The 20,025-nt window shown below is 42.5% G+C and overlaps 3 protein-coding genes across 6 annotated transcripts in view; 2 read left to right on the top strand and 1 right to left on the bottom strand.

The window, feature by feature from the left end:
- Positions 1-4,536, top strand: part of agbl4 (AGBL carboxypeptidase 4) — a 226,899-nt gene extending 222,363 nt beyond the window's left edge. The window contains exons 12-13 of the mRNA XM_029145963.3: positions 3,913-4,006; positions 4,131-4,536. Coding sequence (XP_029001796.1) covers positions 3,913-4,006; positions 4,131-4,224 — 188 coding nt within the window. The 3' untranslated portion in view covers positions 4,225-4,536. The remainder of the gene's footprint in view (positions 1-3,912; positions 4,007-4,130) is intronic.
- Positions 4,537-4,671: 135 nt separating this feature from the next.
- spata6 (spermatogenesis associated 6) lies at positions 4,672-16,048 on the top strand. Of its 4 annotated transcripts, XR_008694504.1 has the most exons (14): positions 4,672-4,900; positions 5,852-5,989; positions 6,562-6,610; positions 6,738-6,779; positions 6,914-7,038; positions 7,774-7,854; positions 10,201-10,593; positions 11,534-11,636; positions 11,860-11,900; positions 12,186-12,331; positions 12,822-12,895; positions 13,544-13,627; positions 13,851-13,947; positions 14,883-16,048. XR_008694504.1 is itself a non-coding variant. In XM_029145949.3 (12 exons), exons 1-12 carry the CDS (start codon positions 4,805-4,807, stop codon positions 14,889-14,891), a joined length of 1,320 nt encoding a protein of 439 aa, XP_029001782.1. In that variant the 5' UTR covers positions 4,672-4,804; the 3' UTR covers positions 14,892-16,048. The 4 variants fall into 4 exon arrangements, 2 of the variants coding, with proteins under 2 accessions (XP_029001782.1, XP_029001781.1); XR_003785496.3 differs by lacking the exons at positions 12,822-12,895; positions 14,883-16,048 and having other exon boundaries at positions 13,851-13,971; XM_029145949.3 differs by lacking the exons at positions 12,822-12,895; positions 13,544-13,627.
- On the bottom strand, positions 15,252-19,897 carry dnttip2 (deoxynucleotidyltransferase, terminal, interacting protein 2). The gene is made up of 7 exons (XM_029145940.2): positions 19,754-19,897; positions 17,230-19,052; positions 16,724-16,862; positions 16,422-16,517; positions 16,151-16,315; positions 15,936-16,045; positions 15,252-15,616 (listed from the first exon to the last, which is right to left on the bottom strand). The coding sequence occupies exons 1-7, from the start codon at positions 19,826-19,828 to the stop codon at positions 15,502-15,504; spliced, it is 2,523 nt and encodes an 840-aa protein (XP_029001773.1). The 5' UTR covers positions 19,829-19,897; the 3' UTR covers positions 15,252-15,501.
- Positions 19,898-20,025: the final 128 nt, after the last annotated feature.

Genomic DNA, 20,025 nt, shown 5'->3' with positions numbered 1-20,025 from the left:
GCCCACGACAGAAAGTCTGTTAGCGCAGAGGGAAGTTTCTGAAGGAAACTTCAAGTGTGCTCAGCCGAGGACGTGCAGATGAAGTACCAGTGGTCACCTTGACTGAAGGGTCCTCTGAAAGGAAAATTTAATTAAATTAGATTCAATTGGGCCAAAACAAGCAAAAATTAAATAAATGATGTTCTAAGATGAAAATGACAGGAAAACCACAGATAATCAGGGATGTGTATATTTTTGTATCTAGTCATTACTGTGTTCATCTCATCACTGTAATGTCATGAGCATGAAGACCTATATGATGAATGGGAGTCATAGGAAAGGACACAAACAGACATGGAGCCATAAACCACACACGGATTTTGTTTCACCGTGATTTCTTTCTTGAACCTTTCGCTCAGCGCTGAACCTTTTATAGCAACAAATGAGTGAAACCCCTGTAAAGGTGAGATAATGATTGAAACAGCAAATAGATCCGAAGAGTCGTGTTTTCCTGCCTGTGTACACTGTAAAAAAGGTTTTTACCTAATATTTAGTTTGAGAGCTGAAGTTTCTCCTCGGCTGTGACAGGTCCTCCTGTCAGGGATTTAAATCCGCCGTGTTTGTCCCTCTGGGCAACAGGACGTGAGGTCTTTCATTCTGTCGAATCGCTGCCGGGGACAAAAATGTGCCTTTCTGTATTGCTGTTGTTGACAAGCCTCTTAATTAGCATTGATAATTAGTTCTCCGAGTGTCAGTCCGGTGACAAAACCTGTCAGTGGCCGGTATTGATGGCTTTAACGTCCCCTTGCTTGTCTCGTTGTTAACTCTCGTCCAATCTGGGCAGCATTCTTCGCGTGTCTTGTCCGTTTTACCGTGTGGGCCTTGTTGTCTGATCGTCACCTTGTCCGTCTGTCTGTCAGAGCCGGGCTCAGGGGACGCGATGGTAAAAGCCGCTAAATGCCGCGTTGGCGGTAAACAAGTCGTGACGTCCCCCGTCTCCTTTGTCTCACGTGTCCCGTATCTCATCACCGCCAAAGCCGGCGTGCCCTTGAGCCATTACATTGACCTGCCATTGATTAGACAAGAGCATTACGTGTACCGGGATGTTCAAGAAAACACCTCACACATCCCATTGGCCGACAGTCAGGATGCTGACGCGTCTCGACTAAGCTGGAACATGACTGCGCAAAACGAATCATGCTGCCTCCTTGAGAAGTCCAATGCAATATAATAAAAACAATATGTAAAAGTTATGTATTATTAGTTCACGTGGCACAAAGCTGTCTTGAAATGAACTAGAGCACCTGATGTGCTTTGTGAATTTCCATTACCACCCACCTGTGTAGTCCCAGCTACAGCCGGCCGACCGTTTCCTGGCTCCCAAACACATCACTTCCTGCTGCAGCGGCGCTGTGGTTCCAGAACCTACGGTTTCCCCCGGCAACATGCCAGACAGCAGCCGGGGCATCCTCTGCGTCTGCTAGCATCCGCCCCATGGAAGAGCTCCTCGTTCGCAAGCTGACCGTCCATCACCAAACCTCCTGCAATAGACGGTGAGTCGTGACAAGCCAAGCTGAGAGGCCATCTGCGCGCGGTGGGGTCCGCGAGATATTTTTGTCGTCGAGCGCGCCTGGCCAAAGAGCCCAGGACTGGCGCCGAGCTCTGCTGATGAAAGAGAAGTGAGGAAAACACCGAAAACTTTCCTGAGGTCAGACATCAAGGATAAAAGGAGGCAGAGCTGGTAAATACAGTATGAATCAGAATCAGAACCAGAATTCCAGTGTTTCCGAACAATCAAATCGTATGTGTTATTGTTACTAGTGGACTCCACTAGTAACAATAACCTGTGTGGGCTTTCATTACCTCTTCTGGAGTGAATCACCTCATCTTTTAAAATGACATGTGCTTTATTTTAGTAATAATATGCTCCAATATGTGTTACCCTGGAGAGTTTCCATCAAAGGCCTCTGTGACACGGACTTGATTGGCCCAGCTGTGAGTGAGGCTGCCCTTCTGAGACACACAGTCATAGAGGGTCAATCATTTCTGCCTGACTGATGAATAAATACATTTTGTCCCTTTTCTGATTGTTATAGTTCTAAAAGGCTGCGAGGACTGTGATAGAGCCGGGAGGACAGAAGCGGTTTCAAGTGTTATTCCAACACTCGTTTAGTTACTACTACTGCATTTCAGTGTCGTCAAGAGGTCCAGTGCTGACCTACAAACAGGATACTAGTAAAACTGAGGATTATATGTTTTTTTTATGTTGGCAGCATGCTGCAATATTAGAATATGCGCATGAACAAGATTCAGAAGGTCATAACCGTAACATACTCATCTGTAGTTTTATCTCAGCCTAGTTTGTTCTCATCAGTTAACAGCCTGATGAAACTCTCACACACACACACACACACACACACACACACACACACACACACACACACAGCAAGTCTCGCCTGCTGCCGGACTCAGACCAGTGGCCAGATGGGGTGTAAACACAGACTGTGGAGTCGTGTGGAGAGCGTTGCTATCAACCTGCCGAGTGAAGAATGAAGTACTGTGCTCACTCATGAAAATAGACTCAGAGGCCAAGGTGGCAGACTGACATAGCTTAACTTATTAACCTATTGAATGTAAACTAAGAATGTATGATTTCCCTTTTACCTGCGTAGGAAAATCTCATTTCACCTTTAAAGCAGCCAGGATATTGTGGAAGGGCTCATTTTGAAATGTGAAGCGAAAGTGGAAAAGAAAAATAACAATGAATCTCTATTTTTTATATTTGTCTGTAGGCCAGTTGTTTCAATCATATGCTTGTGACAGATAAATAGTCCAGAAGATGACAGATCCCATTTGAGTATCAACAAGGTAATGACAGGGCAAAGTGACAGAGTATGTCTCTGCGTTGCTCCATCATGTTTCAGTCTGCTGAAGAATGGCAGTAGCTAAACATCAATGCCTTGAGATACGGAAGGCCATTCGTTTTTTGTGTTGTTGTTTGTTTTGTGTTGGTTCTGTGTGACCAGCATGGATGACAGTATGATTGGCAGCTGATATTGATGCTGTTTTTTCAGTCCACTCCCTCGAGTAACTACATGAAATTTACTTCTGTTACAGACATTGTTCTTATCTAAGTGTATTTACTCTATCCTTAATCTTGGTGATTGGAAGCGTTGTTGGCATCCTGGTTCACGGCTACTTCGTTATCTGGACCTGATTGACATCACTGCTTGCGCTGCTGGTCTAATGATTGCCAGCGTAGCAACAGCACCCGTCTGCGCTCAGGCTTTTTTCTCAAACTACTGAAGTTATTGATATTGTCCCTAATGTAGTGAGAAACAATAGGGCAGGGAAATGATGTGTAGGCACACCTTTGAATTTAAATAGGGCCTCAGCGTGTAAGTAATTGCTTTTGTGATTCCTACCAGCGTCTTACATTTGGCTGACGTGAGTGAAATGCGCTTGATTTAGCGCCGCTCGGTTCCAAACGCAGCATGTTGTGCCCTGAGGATTTACACTGCTCGTTTCTCCAGGCGTTAGACCAAAGGTTATTTACTGTAGCTCACCAGGTGTGTGGTGATGATAGAGGGGACATAGTAATGGCTTGTTTAGTGTTTCTTTATGTCACACAGTATTTGTGTAAAGTCTGGAGATTTAGTAATCGTAATATAGACTTGTGGATCATGAATTTGGTCTATTATAATTGAAAAATAAGCACAAACTTCTCCTTTGTACTAAAATTTTTCATTAAATGTTTGTTTGACAAATGAGTTTAAACACAATTACAGGAAAATAGCTGAAATGGTCTTGTCTGTAAACATACATATGCAAATGTAGGCAAAGCTTTGTAGTTTTGTCATGTATCAGATATTCTAACCAATTCATGCGGCTCATTCAAAAACAAGTTACTTTAACTTAATCTGAACTTTTAAGATATGAAACTGGGTAGAAATGTGGCCAGAACCTTCCTGGACTATTACAAGCTCAACAACCTTATCAAGGACAACGGGCCGGCTCATTTTCCAAGGTAAAGCAGCGTTGCGTCATAAATAAATGCTGTTCGACAGAGATTTTTCAATTATTTTACTTTTTCATTTCCAAGTTATGAGAAGTGTCTAACATCATGCATTTTAATGTGTTTTTGTCTCCAGTGCTGAGGTGACGTCCCAGATAGGTGATGGGAAGGACAATAGCAGAGACGCAGCGAGCAGAGAGAGAGAGAAGAGCCAGGGTGTCAGGCGCTAGACGGCCGGCGACACAGACGAGCATGTATAAAATGCAGAGCACCGTGGCAGGAGGATTTGTCACACTCCATTGCTTTTAGAAGCTCCATATCTGCCCGGCTATAAAGACTTATTTTCACAGATTTGTAACAGTGGGGTGACTGATACTTGCGGGACTAAAATCAGAACGAGTGTCCTCCAGGGTTATATAGTGACTATAAAACGTGGAGGACTGACTCCGGCCACCCCTCTGTTTTTGATATGAGGTCTTCGTCGAGCAGCTCTATTTGTTTGTTTGTACAGTTGTGAATAAATGCATGTTGTACTGCTGAAATTGTCCTTATTTAAACACATCATTGGGTGGGATTATTACTGTCAGTAATATTTATAAATAGTTCACACACACACATTTTGAACCTTCATTATGTTTTAATAATGGTGTTTATATAAATGAGAGCTTCATTCGGAGCTGCTGGCGAACAGCCGAGGGCTCATCCCGCGATTGGACGGTGATTGGCTCCTTGTGGGTCACGTGACTGGACATCCGCTCCGCCGCTGTTGCTGTCGGGCAGCTATGACAACGTCGTTTAAATGCTGCTTGAATGGCCTCCCAGCAGAAGAAGAAGAAGCAGCAGCTTCACTCCGCCGGACTGCGGCAGAAGTGTCTGAAGTGCACCGTGCGTCTGGACGTGCACGCAGTAAGTGTGTGTTTACGCCACTGCCCGGGTACAAACCACACGAAGTGACGTGGTCACAGCTTTAACGTTAGCTTGTTGCGTCCCGCTCCTGCTCCCTGTACTAAACCCACCAGCGACTGTAGCCCCACAAAGTTACTTATCTTAATAAACTGCTTTAAAGTTTGGAGGCAATTTACTAATTACACTGCTTGGTTTTAGTTCACGCAAAAACGTCCTTTAAAAATCGAAGTATTCGCAGAATAACGTTAATTTACCTGGCGTTTCGTTTTGCTGTTGCTAACTAGTTGCTTACTAACTAGCTTTGCTAACTAGTCTTGCTTATTTAGCCTTACAGTGTTTTTTTTCTGTATATACTATAAATTATATCTACATCAATCTATCAGCCATTAAGTAATTTAATTAAATCACTACTCTTCCCTACTGATACATCATCCACTAATAACGACTTCATCTATCAACGCTACGTCATATTAATTAGTTTTTGCCTTTATTATTGTGATCATTGAGCTCATGAGTGTAGTGTTGGACATGAATACGCCCACAGCAGCTTTACTCCCTTGAACACATCCTACTTTAGCTAAGTCACGGGAGACAAACAGCATTCCTACCTTGTTAACAGTTTGTCAAGGTGGATGTGGGTGTGGTAGAGACCAGTGGGGGGTCAAACAAGGATTTGACCAGAGGGCCCTTTTCCTCTTAACAGAAACAATGCAGGACATCTTCACCGCGCGGGAATCCTCCCTCATTCAGGCTCAAGTTAAAGTCTCAATAGTAAATAAAAAAAGTGTTCAATACCCAATTCTAGTAGAAAGATACATCATGGGCAGCTGTGGCATGACCTTAAACCTAAATGTTAATCTCAGTGTTTCCTATCATTATTAGGGCTGTGATGATAGATATCATTAATTTTTTGTATAATGCTCTACTGTATAATTCACTGCTTGTTTGCAGGTCACGTGTCCTGGAGTGCTTCTGTCTAAGCAAAATGATGTCTACCTCAGTGTGCGCATCATGGGCCAGTACAAGAAAACTCCCCATTTGCCTCCTGTCTTCCCACTACTCTTCCACCACAAAATGGTCTTTGTCAAGGTGAGAACAATGGCAATTTCTATAAAAACTTATCCCAGACTGAGACTGGTTCTGGTGTCATTTTGGAGGACTACTACGTATATTTGAAGGCCAAACATGCATCTCGAGAGAAATGATACAAATTTAAACACTTAAATAGAACGATGCATATTACATAACAATTTTAAATACCTTACTATACCAGAAGTTTTTACAATAGCAATTTTTCATTATTCTGTTAAAAGCACAAAAAATAATCAAAATAATAAAATCTTTATCCCAGTGTGTTTTGTTTCCGTCCGAATCATTGGATTTGTGCATATGTTTGTGGCTTTGGCTCTTGTGTAGTTGCACACACATTCATTTGGGGCAGCTTCCTCTCATAATTACGCGTCTCTCTGGAAGCCACTGTGGAGACTTTTGCCTTAAGTTTGACAGCTGAAATGAGCAACCCTCCTGTCTGATCATTACAGTGAAACTCCTGCTAAAAAGGGGCCTTTTTCCTCTAGGGAGATTAGCTGAGTTAGATACTGACCTTCCCATCCCGTCTTGTTATAAGTATTGATTTGTCTGCACTGTGTCTGTTTTACCAGATTTTCCCCGGTGTTGTTGACCCTGCTGATGTGGCTGACCTCCTTGAAGGTAAACGGCCATGTGGGATTTGCCTTCTCATCTCTAAGCCCTGAATCGTTTGCTATGCAAGCTTATAGGCTATTAGGTGTGATACTGATCATTAGCTCACAGTGTATTTGTGTTTCCTTCCTTTTAGCTGACATAGCATCTTTTGAGCTGATTCAGTTGGTGCCTCCAGGTATGCTTTTCTGATGATGCCATATGGGCATGTAAGGTCCCCACTGTATCCAGTCATTACACTGCGAAAACAGGATCTCCTAACTTGGTTTTTGTGCGCTCTTGTTCATTGTGTGTTGTATGTGCGGTGTTTAGAAGGTGAGATACTAGCCACGATGGAGGAAAACAGCAGAGATTGCCTCTACCCCGGCCCCAGATTGGGTAATAGGGAAGGAGCAGCAGAGAGAGAAGCACTAATGAAGAGGTCCTCTTCCTTTCCTGTAGGCTGTTTTTCATTCATTTTTTTGTTCATGCTCTCTATACCAACAGATATCCTGTTAAAATATGCTGTATCAATATGGCAGCAGCATTGCTGCCATTTCTAAACCAAAGGATTGATGAAAGATTTTTGCCCCTCTCTCTCTCTCTCTCTCTTTCTCTCTCTCGCTCTCTCTCTCTCTCTCTCTCTCTCTCTTTATATATATATATATATATATACATACATACATACATACATACATACATACATACATACATACACACCTGACTTTTGTTTCTGTATCAGACAGGCAGGTACACTGCGAAAATACACAATTTAGAAGCGATGTCCTCAACATGGTCTTAATTGAACTGATTGTTCTCATGTTTCATGTCATTCATCCTAAGATGACAGGCCACCTTCACTGAGAACTTTCCCCTTTTTAAATGTAGTCTTTTTGTTTTCTACGTCGTCTCTTCGTGGCCGCAGGTTGCTTTTCTTCTAACTGGCATGTTTGAATATTTTTAAACTTTGTTGTGTTTGCAGCCTACATAGCAATTTAGATGTCTCTGCCTAAATGCCATGTTATTTAAACATCACGAGCCTCGTTTTTTTGCAATTGGGTTTTCTCGAGCCAGACATAGATTGAAGATTTGTGGTTGTAAATTGATGTTCAAGCAGCACTGTTATCTATCCTTGTTTCTTTATCTCCTTGTTAAAGGTGTTGTTTGTGGTGTTATTTTGTCTCTCTCACTAGGGAATCTCCCCCAAAGTGGAGTTTGCCACATCATCAGTCATAGAAGAATGTCATTGGAGAGACAGCCGACCTGCTTCATGTGTAAGTTGGTTCTGTACTTGTTTTTAAACACACACACACACACACACACACACACACACACACACACACACACACACACACACTGTATGTCCAGATTTGTATTTGGTGTTGTTCCACAGCCGTCAGACATTTTATATACGTTTTGTCAAAATTTGAGCTGGCCACGTCAGATAAACTGTTTATTTATTATCCAGCCCAATGGTTCAAAATGTTCAGATGGAGTTTAACCATAGCTGCAGCATTCACCAATGTGAAGATTCATCTCCAGTGAGTTCTAATAGGTGGTATCGCTCGCCATCAGGTTTGTCTGTTTCCACCATACGTACCCACCTTCTATTGTTGCTATGGCTACTGCATTTATCTATCCATACTGGCAATGTTTCAAGGGTATCTGTACTCTCCTTGTGAATGTAATTACGGGGAAGCAGATATGTGATGCTGATAGCAAGGCTCCTGTCACATCTCTGACTAGCTGGGAGTTAACACAATTTTTGTCACAGTACCCGTCGGTCTCATCAGTTTTTACATTAACCATCCAGACTCAGGGTCACCTTCATTTGTCCCACTGTGCCTTTGTTGCTTTTAAGGGTGACTTTGCTGCATGAAATCACATTAGGCTTTACATTATTGCATTTTGTTATATGTGTGGTTGTTTCAAGTTTTTTTGTTTGTTTACAGCTTAAAGCTGAAATGATTAGTTGGCTAATCAATTAGTCAACCAACATGAAAAACAACAAATATGAAACATTTGGACAAATGATTAATGGTTTAAGTCATTTGAGAGCTGATGCCAAATGTTCACTACTTCCAGGCTCTCAGCTGTGAATATTTATTGTTTTTTTTGTGTAAATTGAATAATATTTTTTGCACTGTTAATCAAACAAAACTCGATTTGATAGACTGTAGTAAATTTATATGAAAACATTCCTTTATATCCAGGTGTCAAGTGGTTAATTAGAGAAAATGCCTTTAGATTGTTACATAATCAGAATGGTTCTTGGTTTCAGCCTGACAGCGTAGGTTTAGTTAGTTTTTTAGAGGCCAATAAAGAGAATTTAGAAGGCAGGGGGATACTCTAATAGACTGATAAGAGCTTAAAGATGAATGAAAGTCTTTTCCAAAGAAGCCTGTTACTAAATTCTGATCTGTCATGCAGCAGTTCGCTTGTTATGCCACAAACACTACCATGTATTTCCCAGGTGCAGTAAAGCTAAGCTATTTGTTTAAATAGGATGTCATTGACAGCCAGGCAGATTGTCAGTGTTCTGCTGGCCCCTCGGGGGGATGTCTGGATCAGAGCACCGCTGTGGCTGTCAGACAGTAGAATTTCTCCATTTTCTCTCTCCTAATGGCTCCTCAGCTTAGGCATTTCCCTGACTGCCTGGCCACCCAGCTGACAAACCATATCCTGCTTTAATAGATTCAGAATGACAACATCTTCCAAAAGAACTCTGATACTGTGATGTTTGATAATGATGATGAATGAATACCCAGCTTTCAGTGGTGTCTTTGCTAAAATTTGCCTATTTTCTGCTGTCATTTAAGCTGGTCTTCACGTTTATATTTATTATTTATTGATGAACTGAGATGTGTTCATTATCACACAATGCCAAGTAAAAGATTATAACATCAGAGAGACCATTCAAGAAAAGTGACTGACTGTTCTTCTACCGTGTAAGATAATGAGGAGCTGAAAGGAAGTCTGATGGTGAGGCTTGTGTGTTGAAGGGCACACCAGTTTCATTTCCATTAATTCAGAACCTTCTCAAATGGCAGCATCAATGAGGATTTATTCATCATTTAGTTTTTCTTAAAAATAGTTTTCATGTTGTGTGATCTCCCTAATTAGCATTTAGATTGTCTTTGTTTTACAGCCAGGTAATGCCTCTTTATCATATTAGACTAGAGATGGCCATCAAATGCAATTAACATTTATCTTAACTTATTTATCCCTGGTTGGCATTACCTGCAGGAAGTGGGATATTGCATCGGAGAATGATGTTAGTGGCCATTAGAGTTATCGAAGTAATTCTGCAGAGCTTGTCTCTGTGGCAGTGCCCACTGCGAGAGCCCTTGTTGTTGCAGCACTTAAGCCGAATGATTTAGCTAATGGTTTAATGGTTTTGTCTTGGGAGAGCAAGTCCGTGCAGAGAGTGGAAGCAGCTGTCTACGGCTAAAATGGCTGACACATTTGTGCTTCTGTGCGAGCACAACATTGTGGTCTGCAGAGAAATCCAAGTTAGACAAATATTAAGTGTCACATTAAGAAGGAGACTAATAGGAAGTACTTGGCGTGACTTTTTTCTCTTTGTTTCTCTTGCTCTCTGTTCTGTCCCTGCACACCAGACTTGCTGCCTTTCTCCTGTGGGACCGTCTTTAAGCCCATGCAGACAATGTTCAACAAACTGTGTCTCTTTGAAATGTGGAAAAGAAAGACAAGATGCTGAGACTGTGTTTACACAGTCTGGGCCGCCACCGTCCTCATCTAGAGCCTCTCCTCCATCCACACGTGACCGCCGTCCTCAGAAAAGCAAGAAGGAAAAGAACAGCATTTGTCCTAAAGTTTCTGCGGACGCTGGCTACCAGCAGCCCACAGTTACCTCTACAGCACGAGCCCTGTCTCCTTATACTCACCGCAAGATGTGCCAGCTTTCAGAGGACGCGCGGCAGAGACTGGGCCACCTCCAGCTGGGCCCTCACCACTTCAGGAAGGAGCTCAGGAGCCAGCCACCCTTCTTAGTAGGTGACATCACATATATGTCTTTAAACAGAGGGGAGATGGTTTTTAATGCCAAAAATACATGTGTTCACTAAAAAGGGGATACAGTATTAATAGGATCTTGAATTAATGCGGTTCAGACCTCAGTGGGACCATCCCAAATTTTACCTTAATCTGGTGGGCAGATTAAGAGTTTATAATAAAGCAGAGTTAATCTTTTTACCTGAGCCGTTAATGGATTTTGACGTCATGAAAATGTTTCTCTATGCATTCAGACCTATTATCCTCTCGGAGGGGCTTGTGTCTGGTACACAGTTATTTCTTAACTTTAATTATGAACATATCACTTAGAGAGATTTGTGTATATATAAGGGATAATTTTTCTGATCTTGGCCTTGGGGAATGATATCTGGTTCATAGACAAGAATAACACAGCATCCAGTCTTCTATCACCGGCTCCCTCTGCTCCACACTGTATTCCAGCCTCTTCATTTACATCAGATCTCATCCTGTGGTATGAATATCAAAATCCTCTAGCACACAGTTATTAAAAGAAATAATTAGGTAGTGAGTTGTTTGTTTTTGTCACACACATGAATGGAACTTACTAGAATACATCTGGCATTTATTACAGAGAGGAGCATACAGTACTTCCGCTGTGGTTTTCCTCTGGGAAATTGCTCTGTCGACAATTAACCTTGGTAATTGAGAGTCAAGCTGCAATTAACAAATAGATACCTAATGAAGTAGCTTGGCCCCATGCTGAATGCATTATCAGTGCATGTTTCAGAAGCACAACTGCTGATGTGCAGGTGGTTTGTGGAGGGAAACACAATTGTATAGATGAAAGCAAACTAGATAGATTGCTTCACAATAGGTAGTTATTATGTATGAAACTCTTCTTTTAGTTCAAGTATTTACAGGTGATGTGCTCCTGAGTAATGTTTTGTGTTTTGCCAGGTCTCGCGTTGCAGTAACGTGTCTTGGATGGGAACTCCTTCCCCCTCTTTCCAGAGTGGCTGCCCTCGTCATCACTCCATTAGCCCATTATCTGAACACACAGGTGCTGCAGCTTTGAACTGTACACATGCACCCAAGACCACAGGAATGTGTGAATACAGTTGTTTGGTCAATTAAAATTGTATTCATAGGTTAATATTTAGTTCAAAGCTGTTGCAAGTATAATAATTAAACTCAAACTTGAAATGCACATGTGGATATTGTACCTATATAAAATAGTGAGTTTTATGTCACATTTTAACCTTCAGCTTGTTTTGTCATTCCAGATTCTTGTCTCTTGGGGAGCTACAGACCAAGATTAAGCAGAGTCAGTTTTTCACATTTCACTTTCTTTTAAGTTTTTTTTTTTTATGTAGACTGCCTATGTACAATGGACTGTACATTCAAAATGCTATTTATACACACCAGGTTCTTATTCAGTCCTTCCTGGGACAATAAAGTGTCATTGGGGTGTATAGTTATAAATACAATTATGATTTCCAGTACCTCTTCTTGACCTGAAAACCTCATGTATTAGATTAGAAACCTTTATTTGTCCTACAATGGACTTGCAATGTAGCTTAAAACTCTGTTGCCCTTTAACCTTTTTCAGGTGAAGGCCCAGGAGTCTCCAGAGAGACCGTCCAGACATGAACAGACCATGTGTCCTGTGAGGGGCACTGCCTCAGCTCAGTCTACCCTGGTTGTGTCAGACTCCAGAAGTCCTCTGAATCTCAGCAGCCGTTCCCTGAGAGATAGGTAAGACCCTTCCCCTCAAGCTGACCTTCAAAATAAAGCATTTAGGATTTTCAGTCTAACAATTGCAGCACTAGATGCCTACATTTCAAATGTTAGAAGGAATCTGTAGTTTTTTAGTTTGCATTTGTCATGTCTATACCCTTTAGTCCGTCTTTACTGCCTGACTATATCAGCCAATCTTCAGGCCGAACCTAATCCTGTTTTTGTTACCCTAAATTTGTTTGGTTGTTTACACATAAGAGACACATGCAAAAGTCTTCAATTACAAATTCTCAACAGTCCATTAAGAGCATTGCACATTGTACAGTGATGCTAAATGGTGTGTATGTCTGCATACACACATACATGATCACAGCTGACAGGCAGGATGAATTCCCCTCCACCTCTTAAATTACAGAAGCTGATGTCTTGTCATGTTTGTTCATTACTGAAAAAAGGAGGCCGAGGGAAGGGAAAACAAAGAGGAAAATGGTATTGATTTGTGTTTCAGCCTGAGTCTGATGCATTTGACCCGATGCACGCTTTAATACATTCAGAGAGACCTTGTCATCGATCACAGCGGCTGTGAGTTGAACACACCGATGGGACCAATATTCCGCTTTGTTTTTGTTTGTCTTTTTTCTTTTTCTTGTCTGCTCAGTCCATAAGTAAACATTAAAATCAATAGACAATCTTAAACTGCAAAGTAAATTGTAGGAAATAAATGATACTTTTCTCTAAATTAAAAACGCGTCAGGAGTTGCAGGCTGGGAGATTAGATTCCCTCCGACGGGGAGAGGGGCACGTCTCAACACCAAATCTTTGATCTATAAAGAAAATGACAGATGCCGGTGGAAGCTTTTGGCGCCTAAGCTCCTAAGTCGCAGTCTATTCATGTCTCTGGACAATTTGTCCTTGATGACTTTTTGAAGCAGGTAGTAAGTTTATGTCATTACAGATGAAAAGCTTCCGTCTCCACTCTGTGAGTTAGAGCAAGACAGCAGTCAGGCGGTCTGCAAGTCCTCAGCCCTCTGCTCCCCACAAATAGGTGTGGATGAGAAGCAGTTCTGGATTTTATTACTGTTCACTCCTGGCTTTTTTTAAATTTCATTAGGACTTTTCACCTATTTGTAGAAGTCAGTATTATATAGATGATCATATTTTAACTTGAGGTTTAAATGCACTTTGTTAAAATAAAAATATTTTTTAATTCCCACTAAATGATGTGTCCAGGTAGAAGCAGCGCCTCCTCTGTCTTATGTTGGGTTACAGCACAGACTAGTGGACAAAAGAAAAGGATCAGGATCAATCTTGATGGTAATAGGAGCTAATGCTGAAACGATGAAGTTCGTCAGTAGATCAGAATAAGCTCAATAATGTCAGTATGTGTATGAATGCAACAGATGCTCACATAGTTACTGTGTGTCTTACTAGAAAACCTGTCTGGACGGAAGTAACACCTAGTCACAACATAAAGTGTTTTTGTATCAGACGTTTTGCATTAGTCTGCGACTCAGACTTCTGTGTTGTTGTCCCTCAGGCTTCAGACCAGTCAGTCCAGTCCATCCTACTGGGAGGAGATTCACCACAGAGTTCAGAAGATTCTACAGACTCACAGAACCACCAGGGAACAAACGGTCAGATTAAACCTTAAGACTAAAGTAAGTGACCTCTTATTTGAGGGTTCTAATCAAAGACTTTTTACTGGTAAACTGTAGTCAGCTGTTACTGAATGATACAACATAAGAGGTTAAGAAAGTGCTTGTATTCATCCCTTTAGTAAATACAGCCCCCCACACACACGCACGCACACTTTCATTTATCTCCCTCTGATGTTCATTTAATTTTCAAACCCTCCCAACTACCTGCTGAGCAGTGTTTGTCGTTGTCTGCCTCTTTTGAAAAGGCAGGAAATTTGCAGGGGTTACACTCAAAAGCAACGCAGCGCCGCTTCCCTCCCACCCATCAGCTGGGCTTTTTCTTTTTTTTTTTTAAATGCCCTGATGGTGAAACCAAATGGAGACATTGTCTGATTTTTATAAAGCTGACTGTGAAATTGGCTCAGCTATAAAGAAGCAATGTTGTGTGTATGTGTGGGACGGAGACATGGTGGATGTAAGCTGCAGCTGTTAAGGGCTCATCTCTCTCAACACAAAAGAAAGAAAGAAGGTAGCCAAGAGCTACTGCTGCGAGCCAGCAGCTACAAGCGACTGAAGAGATTTAAGAATGGAAGAACAAACGTAAAATCCAGAATGAAAGAGGAAAAATAAAGACACTTAACCTCAGCATAAATTAAGACAGACATTTAGATATAGTGAAATGTCATTTTGAAATCTGAACCAGTGTTTGCTTGTGCTCCTCACGCAGGCGTTATCTGCTGTTATTTGTTTTTACCAGTTTTGTTGTTGTGTTTTACCAGGTGTAAGTCTTAATAGCCCTACTCCATGTGCTTTAGCATCTTAACTATATGGGATTTCAATTTTTTCAGCCAGCATATTATGTTTATGTTCATTTTGGACACAGATTTAAACATGTTGTACACTATGTGAATTTGTTTTTTTTTTCTTCCCAGAAACAGTAACTTAACCCTGCGATGGCCTGGCGACTTGTCCACTGAACCTAGCCTCTTGACCGACTGTCAGCTGAGATTCGCTCCATCATGCTCACGACCCTTGCAAAAAAATAAGTGGCCAAGATAGTGATATGGTGCTATTTTATACTGCAGGACAACCTATATTAATGTTTAGTTTAAGTATTAGAAACTTTTAAGCCATTGAAAAGATTTTCAATAATGTATTGAATTACATGTATTTAATTACAATGAATACTGCAAAACAAGATGTTAAATAGAATTTGACTAATTAATGTTGCAGTTAAAAATACTGTAAGCATGTTCACCATAATTACTGATCCTTGTACAAAGTCTTTTTTAATCACTTAGTCACTTTTAGTCACTTTTTAATAGCATAGTTGGAGAATTAACATCTTTGTCATACAATCTATTTCATGTACATAAACTCTGTTTTGAGATCATGCTTTATGAAAGACCAGGATTCAGTTTCTTGTAGTCATGGTTAAGTCACAAAAATATAATCTATGCTCCAGCTGATGACAACCTTTTTCTGCTTAAAGCACTGAAGTCTCTAAAAAATTCCCTCAAACTTAGATTTTATCACAGGAATTGTTGAGATTCAGTTCTTTTTAAATTTCTTCTTGTTCTTGCTCTTGTTTTTGTTTTTGTTCTTCTTGCCGGCAGCCTGCGCCGCTGTCTCCATCAGAATGTGCTGGAATTTCTTCTTGTTTTTACTGGGGAAAAACAAACATGTCTTTACTTTTCAAGTACTGATGATTTTGGTGTTACTTTACAAAAAAAATGTATCATGTAATAAGCCAAGAACAAGTGAACCAGAAGACAGGAAACACTACAGATAAGATCAGAGCAGCAGGGCCCCGTTCCTGTTTGTCTGAATGTCCCTGACATGACACCCATGAGTGTCAGTACCTCACATTAGTTAAACCTCAGTATAATCAGCTAGAAGGGTGACTGAGTGTTTGTTTCTCCCAAGTCATTTGCTGAAGCCACAGCAGATGACCAGTAATACGGTATATACATAATTTAACTTACTGCCTGAACTCAGCATCAGCCAGCAGCTCCTCCACCATGGTTCTTTTCCTCTGCTTCTTAGGAACACGGGAATGATAGAAGTCGACCGGGCTGTCCACCACTGTGCCAACCTGTGTTAATATAAAAACCCAATTAAACCTGTTTGGAGTTTAAAAATCCAGGATAGATCTCTGCACAAGGAAGATGTAAAAAAAAAAAAAAAAAAAACAACCGACCTGAAAATACTTGGGAAAGCCGTCTCGATCGTTCTTTTTGTAGAACCTCTTGGGATCCAAGGAATCTCTCATCTTCAAGACCTGAAGGTCTCCTTTCAGCTCGTGTGAGAGCTCAGGGGCCTTCATATTAAACCAGCCTTCTCCTGTCGACTTGGCTCTCTCCTCCTGTCGAGTTTATTTTTGGTGATTTTATGATCATTCCAGCAGCTTTGAAATGGACTCAGAACACAACTTTGACTCAAAGTCAGAGCATTAGTTTTTTTAAACTTACCCTGTGTTTCTGTTTTAAGACGTGCTTGGATTCCTTGTAAGGAGGCACCGCATCCTTCTTTTCAAAGTCTGGTCCAATCACACTCTTCTTCATCACCTATGGACAACAACAAAACCATCAACACAGCAAACTATCAATACTCCATTACTTAAAGAAAGAAATCTAAAGTCAAAGAAAATTGGAGAGAAACCATGAATCTCAGGTAATATTGGATTTACTCATCCTTGCATGTCTATAAAGTTTATTAGACATTCTGCATCACAGATCACCTTCCAAACGGAAAAAATCAATCTCCTATTTACCTCGTCTTGGATCTTCTTTTCTTTTAGTTTCAGCAGTGAACTGGAGACAGGTTTTGATTTGCTGCCATGAAAATTGATGTATAAACCCCCGAGCGCCTTCACTTTGAGGCCAGGGTCAATACGGCTGGACAACTCTTTCCTGAAACAAATTGGCACAAATTTCTCAGGAGGAGCAAATATGTCTCATTCCCCACATGGTTACAATAATATGCAGTAATGATGCGTCTGAGGAGTGTGGCTGCGTAGGTTGTGTGCCTTATAGATGAATCAGATAAACATACCGGATGTCTCTTAAACAAACACACAAAAAACAGGTCTTGCCTAATTTAAACATAAATGAGCTGTTGCATAATCAGGTGTGGTTATTTTATTTTCTTCTAACAAATCCTAGGACCTAAACCATCTAGTCTATTCGGAGCTTCCAGCTGCTGCCAATAGCATATTTATAGTTTACAGTAGCAGCACTGATCTTCTCATTTAATTCTAAACAAAAACGGGCCACCCACCCCTGAACATTTCTGCTGGAGTACAGAATTTCAGTGTCTTCGTCATCTTCATCGTCACCCTCCTCATCTATGAACTCCTCATCTTGTGGCTCCTGCTCCGCGTGTTTCCTTGTGGCTTCCTCCTCATCTTGTGGCTCTGTTGACTTGTCCTTGTAGTAATGTTCATCAGCATCTTCTCCAGGCCGCGTGTCGATCATGAACAGACCTTCCACTGACGCGCCTGCTGAGTCGGACGTCTTTGACGGTCCTCCTCTTTCGTCCTCCCTGCTTTCTAAATCATCATCTTCAGAGTCATCCTTCTCCTCCTCTTCATCAGATCCTCCGTCTTCCTCATCACTACTGTCCAGCAGGCTCACCACTTTGGCCTTCCGGACAGTGATGTCAGTTGGGGGATTTTCAGAGTCAGAAACCACCGTGATTTCATGCTGCTGTTCAGATGTTACTAGAATGGATTCAACTTGGGCCTCGCTGGAATCAGCCATGTGCTGATCGTCAGTCGTCACTGCGCTGACTTCCATTGTCTCCACCACTCTGGACTGAGTTTCTCCACCTGCATCCTCACCCACTGTCCTCTCCCCCAGCGATGGGTGTGTGATCTCCATCTCTGAGGCGTCTCTGTCCTCGTTTTCAGTGGACAGCTCCGCCCGCTGGTCTTCGGTGGTCTCTGCAGTTCCACGATCGAGATCTGAAACGTGGGAATCTCCTATAACATTTTCTCCCTGCTCATCCACCAACACTGTGCAGTCTGCGTCCTCATTGACCAGCGTACTGTCCAACCTAGAATCGTTCAATGAGCTGTCTGTCTCCACAACCATGCTAAGTTCTTTGGCCTCGGGCCTGGAGGTCAGGGCGCCTTGCCTGCTGTTAGCAGAGCCTGCGCGGCTGCTGCAGGGCGTTCCCCTGCCTTGTGTGGGACAGGGGCTGTGATTTGGGGAATGCAAGTCTGTCAGCTCAGACTCTGAGTCTGTGGCCTTGGATTGAGTCCTGCCCCGTCTACGAGCGGACATACTGTAAACGGGCCCTGACTCGAACCCGTCGGAGTCACAAGACTGCGGTTCGCTGGCATCAACAGTAAGCGCTGGCTTCCCTCTCGCTGCCCTAGTACGCCGACCCGTGGGTGCAGGGGACTGAGAGCTCTCTGAAGCCTCGTCCAGGTAGATGGGGATGGGACATGTTTGCCGAGTCGATCTTGTGGATCTGCGGGTGATGGACTTAGAAGCTTTATCTGTTGAGACACCAGAAATGCAGCTCTCTGCATCTGAGGCCTCCGACTCCATTGCTTTTTTTACACTTGATCTCGTACAAGCAGCTTTTCTCTGAGTACGAGTGACTCTTTCCGACACGTCCTTCTCTGTCTCCAGAACTTGGTCCACTTTGACATCTTCATTCCATACGGGAGCAGGGTCAGAACCTTTGGGCAGCATCCTCTTCCTCGTACTCCGGCGGACGCTCGAGCCAGTGTTGGACGCGGACACTGCAGACGAGCAGGACTCCGCCTCAGACGCCTCCTCCTCTTCCCAGTTAAGTGGACGGGACTGTCTCCTCCTGCTCCTGATGCGCGTCGCTAGCGGCTCGATATCTGACGCCACTGACTCCAGGTCCGACACATCTGCTTCGTGAGTGGATTCCGCTGGTGTCGAGGGCTGTTGTGGACTGTGGGTTGTGGAAATTCCAGCGCATCTTTTAATCATCACGGTCGGATGACGAGCCGAAGGCTCTCCCTCGCTCTCGTGGAGCTGGCTACTTGTCTCCACAGGGGCGTCCTGGGCAGCAGTGTCTGCTGCTGCAGTCCTCCTCGTCCTCCGACCGGTGGAAGGGGTGGCCTGAGGAGCAGCATTCACACAGTTAACAAACTATCACTGTCCATGACCCCTATGAAAACAACCAAAAACACAGACCCATTGTTTTCTTCTGTGTTTGCATCCTGAATTTATATGGCATTCAGAAGGACGTTTTTGTCACTTTCACAGTATGAACATAAACTCCTCACATGTGCTCAAAATTAACAATAAATCTGGGACAATGAGCTTGTTCACTCTCGTCACAAAAGCGATGCCAGACAAAAGGCCTCACAAACAGCGTAGTACTGGGTGTAGCCTGCAGATGAAGCCCATCGTCGGGGAACATGACGTGGACTCGGTACCGGTCCGATCACAAACGGCTGATCATTCCTACCGTTCCCACAATCGCAAAAATGCTAGTGTTTTTTTTTTTTATTTTGTCTGGTTGTATGGACTGAAAACTAACACAGTAATTAAAATCCTATTAACGTTTGACACACACACTGTTGGTCCGCTGTTATGCGCTGTCTCACCTTTTAAGCGTGTTTTAATTTCTCCAGGCTACAAACATAGAGACGTTTACAAACTTAGAGAACTAGAGACGTCGGTTGCGTCCACGTGAGTCTGAGCAGCAGCAGCGCGCGACAGTTAAACCATAGATAACATGCGTCATTCGCGCCGCAATAAAACGTTACGTGTCGGAGCATTTAACAGATAAGGAAACACTTCCTTTCCACACGTACCTGGACATCTGAGGAATGGTCGGACTCTGTTTTAGTTGGAGACTGCACATGAACCCCGCTCCTGGTGACCACCATGTTGAATACTGCCTCACTTCCGGTTCGGAGTCAGACCAAAATAATCGATAAACGGAACAAACGCGGGTCGAGCAGACCAGCACAGAGCTGTAACTTGAACAACCACCAAACTCAACGCTTGTGCTCAGGGTTATTTTAATAACTAGTTGTTTCAGCAAAAACATTTGTGGAAAAAAAGTATGAAGGTAGTTAAGGGT

This window comes from Betta splendens, chromosome 4, assembly GCF_900634795.4.
Source record: "Betta splendens chromosome 4, fBetSpl5.4, whole genome shotgun sequence".
Taxonomy (NCBI): domain Eukaryota; kingdom Metazoa; phylum Chordata; class Actinopteri; order Anabantiformes; family Osphronemidae; genus Betta; species Betta splendens.
The sequence above is the reverse complement of the archived record's forward strand: the minus strand, read 5'-3'. Positions and strand labels throughout refer to the sequence as shown.

What these genes read in the sequence shown, in the direction of transcription:
- spata6 (XM_029145948.3), top strand. Translation starts at nt 4,805, where the DNA reads ATGGCCTCCCAGCAGAAGAAGAAGAAGCAGCAGCTTCACTCCGCCGGA. An exon ending in ACAAAATGGTCTTTGTCAAG is followed by an intron (nt 5,990 to 6,561) that starts GTGAGAACAATG and finishes CTGTTTTACCAG; the next exon opens with ATTTTCCCCGGTGTTGTTGA. An exon ending in TGTGGCTGACCTCCTTGAAG is followed by an intron (nt 6,611 to 6,737) that starts GTAAACGGCCAT and finishes CCTTCCTTTTAG; the next exon opens with CTGACATAGCATCTTTTGAG.
- dnttip2 (XM_029145940.2), bottom strand. Translation starts at nt 19,828, where the DNA reads ATGGTGGTCACCAGGAGCGGGGTTCATGTGCAGTCTCCAACTAAAACA. An exon ending in ACCATTCCTCAGATGTCCAG is followed by an intron (nt 19,053 to 19,753) that starts GTACGTGTGGAA and finishes GCTGCTCCTCAG; the next exon opens with GCCACCCCTTCCACCGGTCG. An exon ending in TCTTAAAACAGAAACACAGG is followed by an intron (nt 16,316 to 16,421) that starts GTAAGTTTAAAA and finishes TAAACTCGACAG; the next exon opens with GAGGAGAGAGCCAAGTCGAC.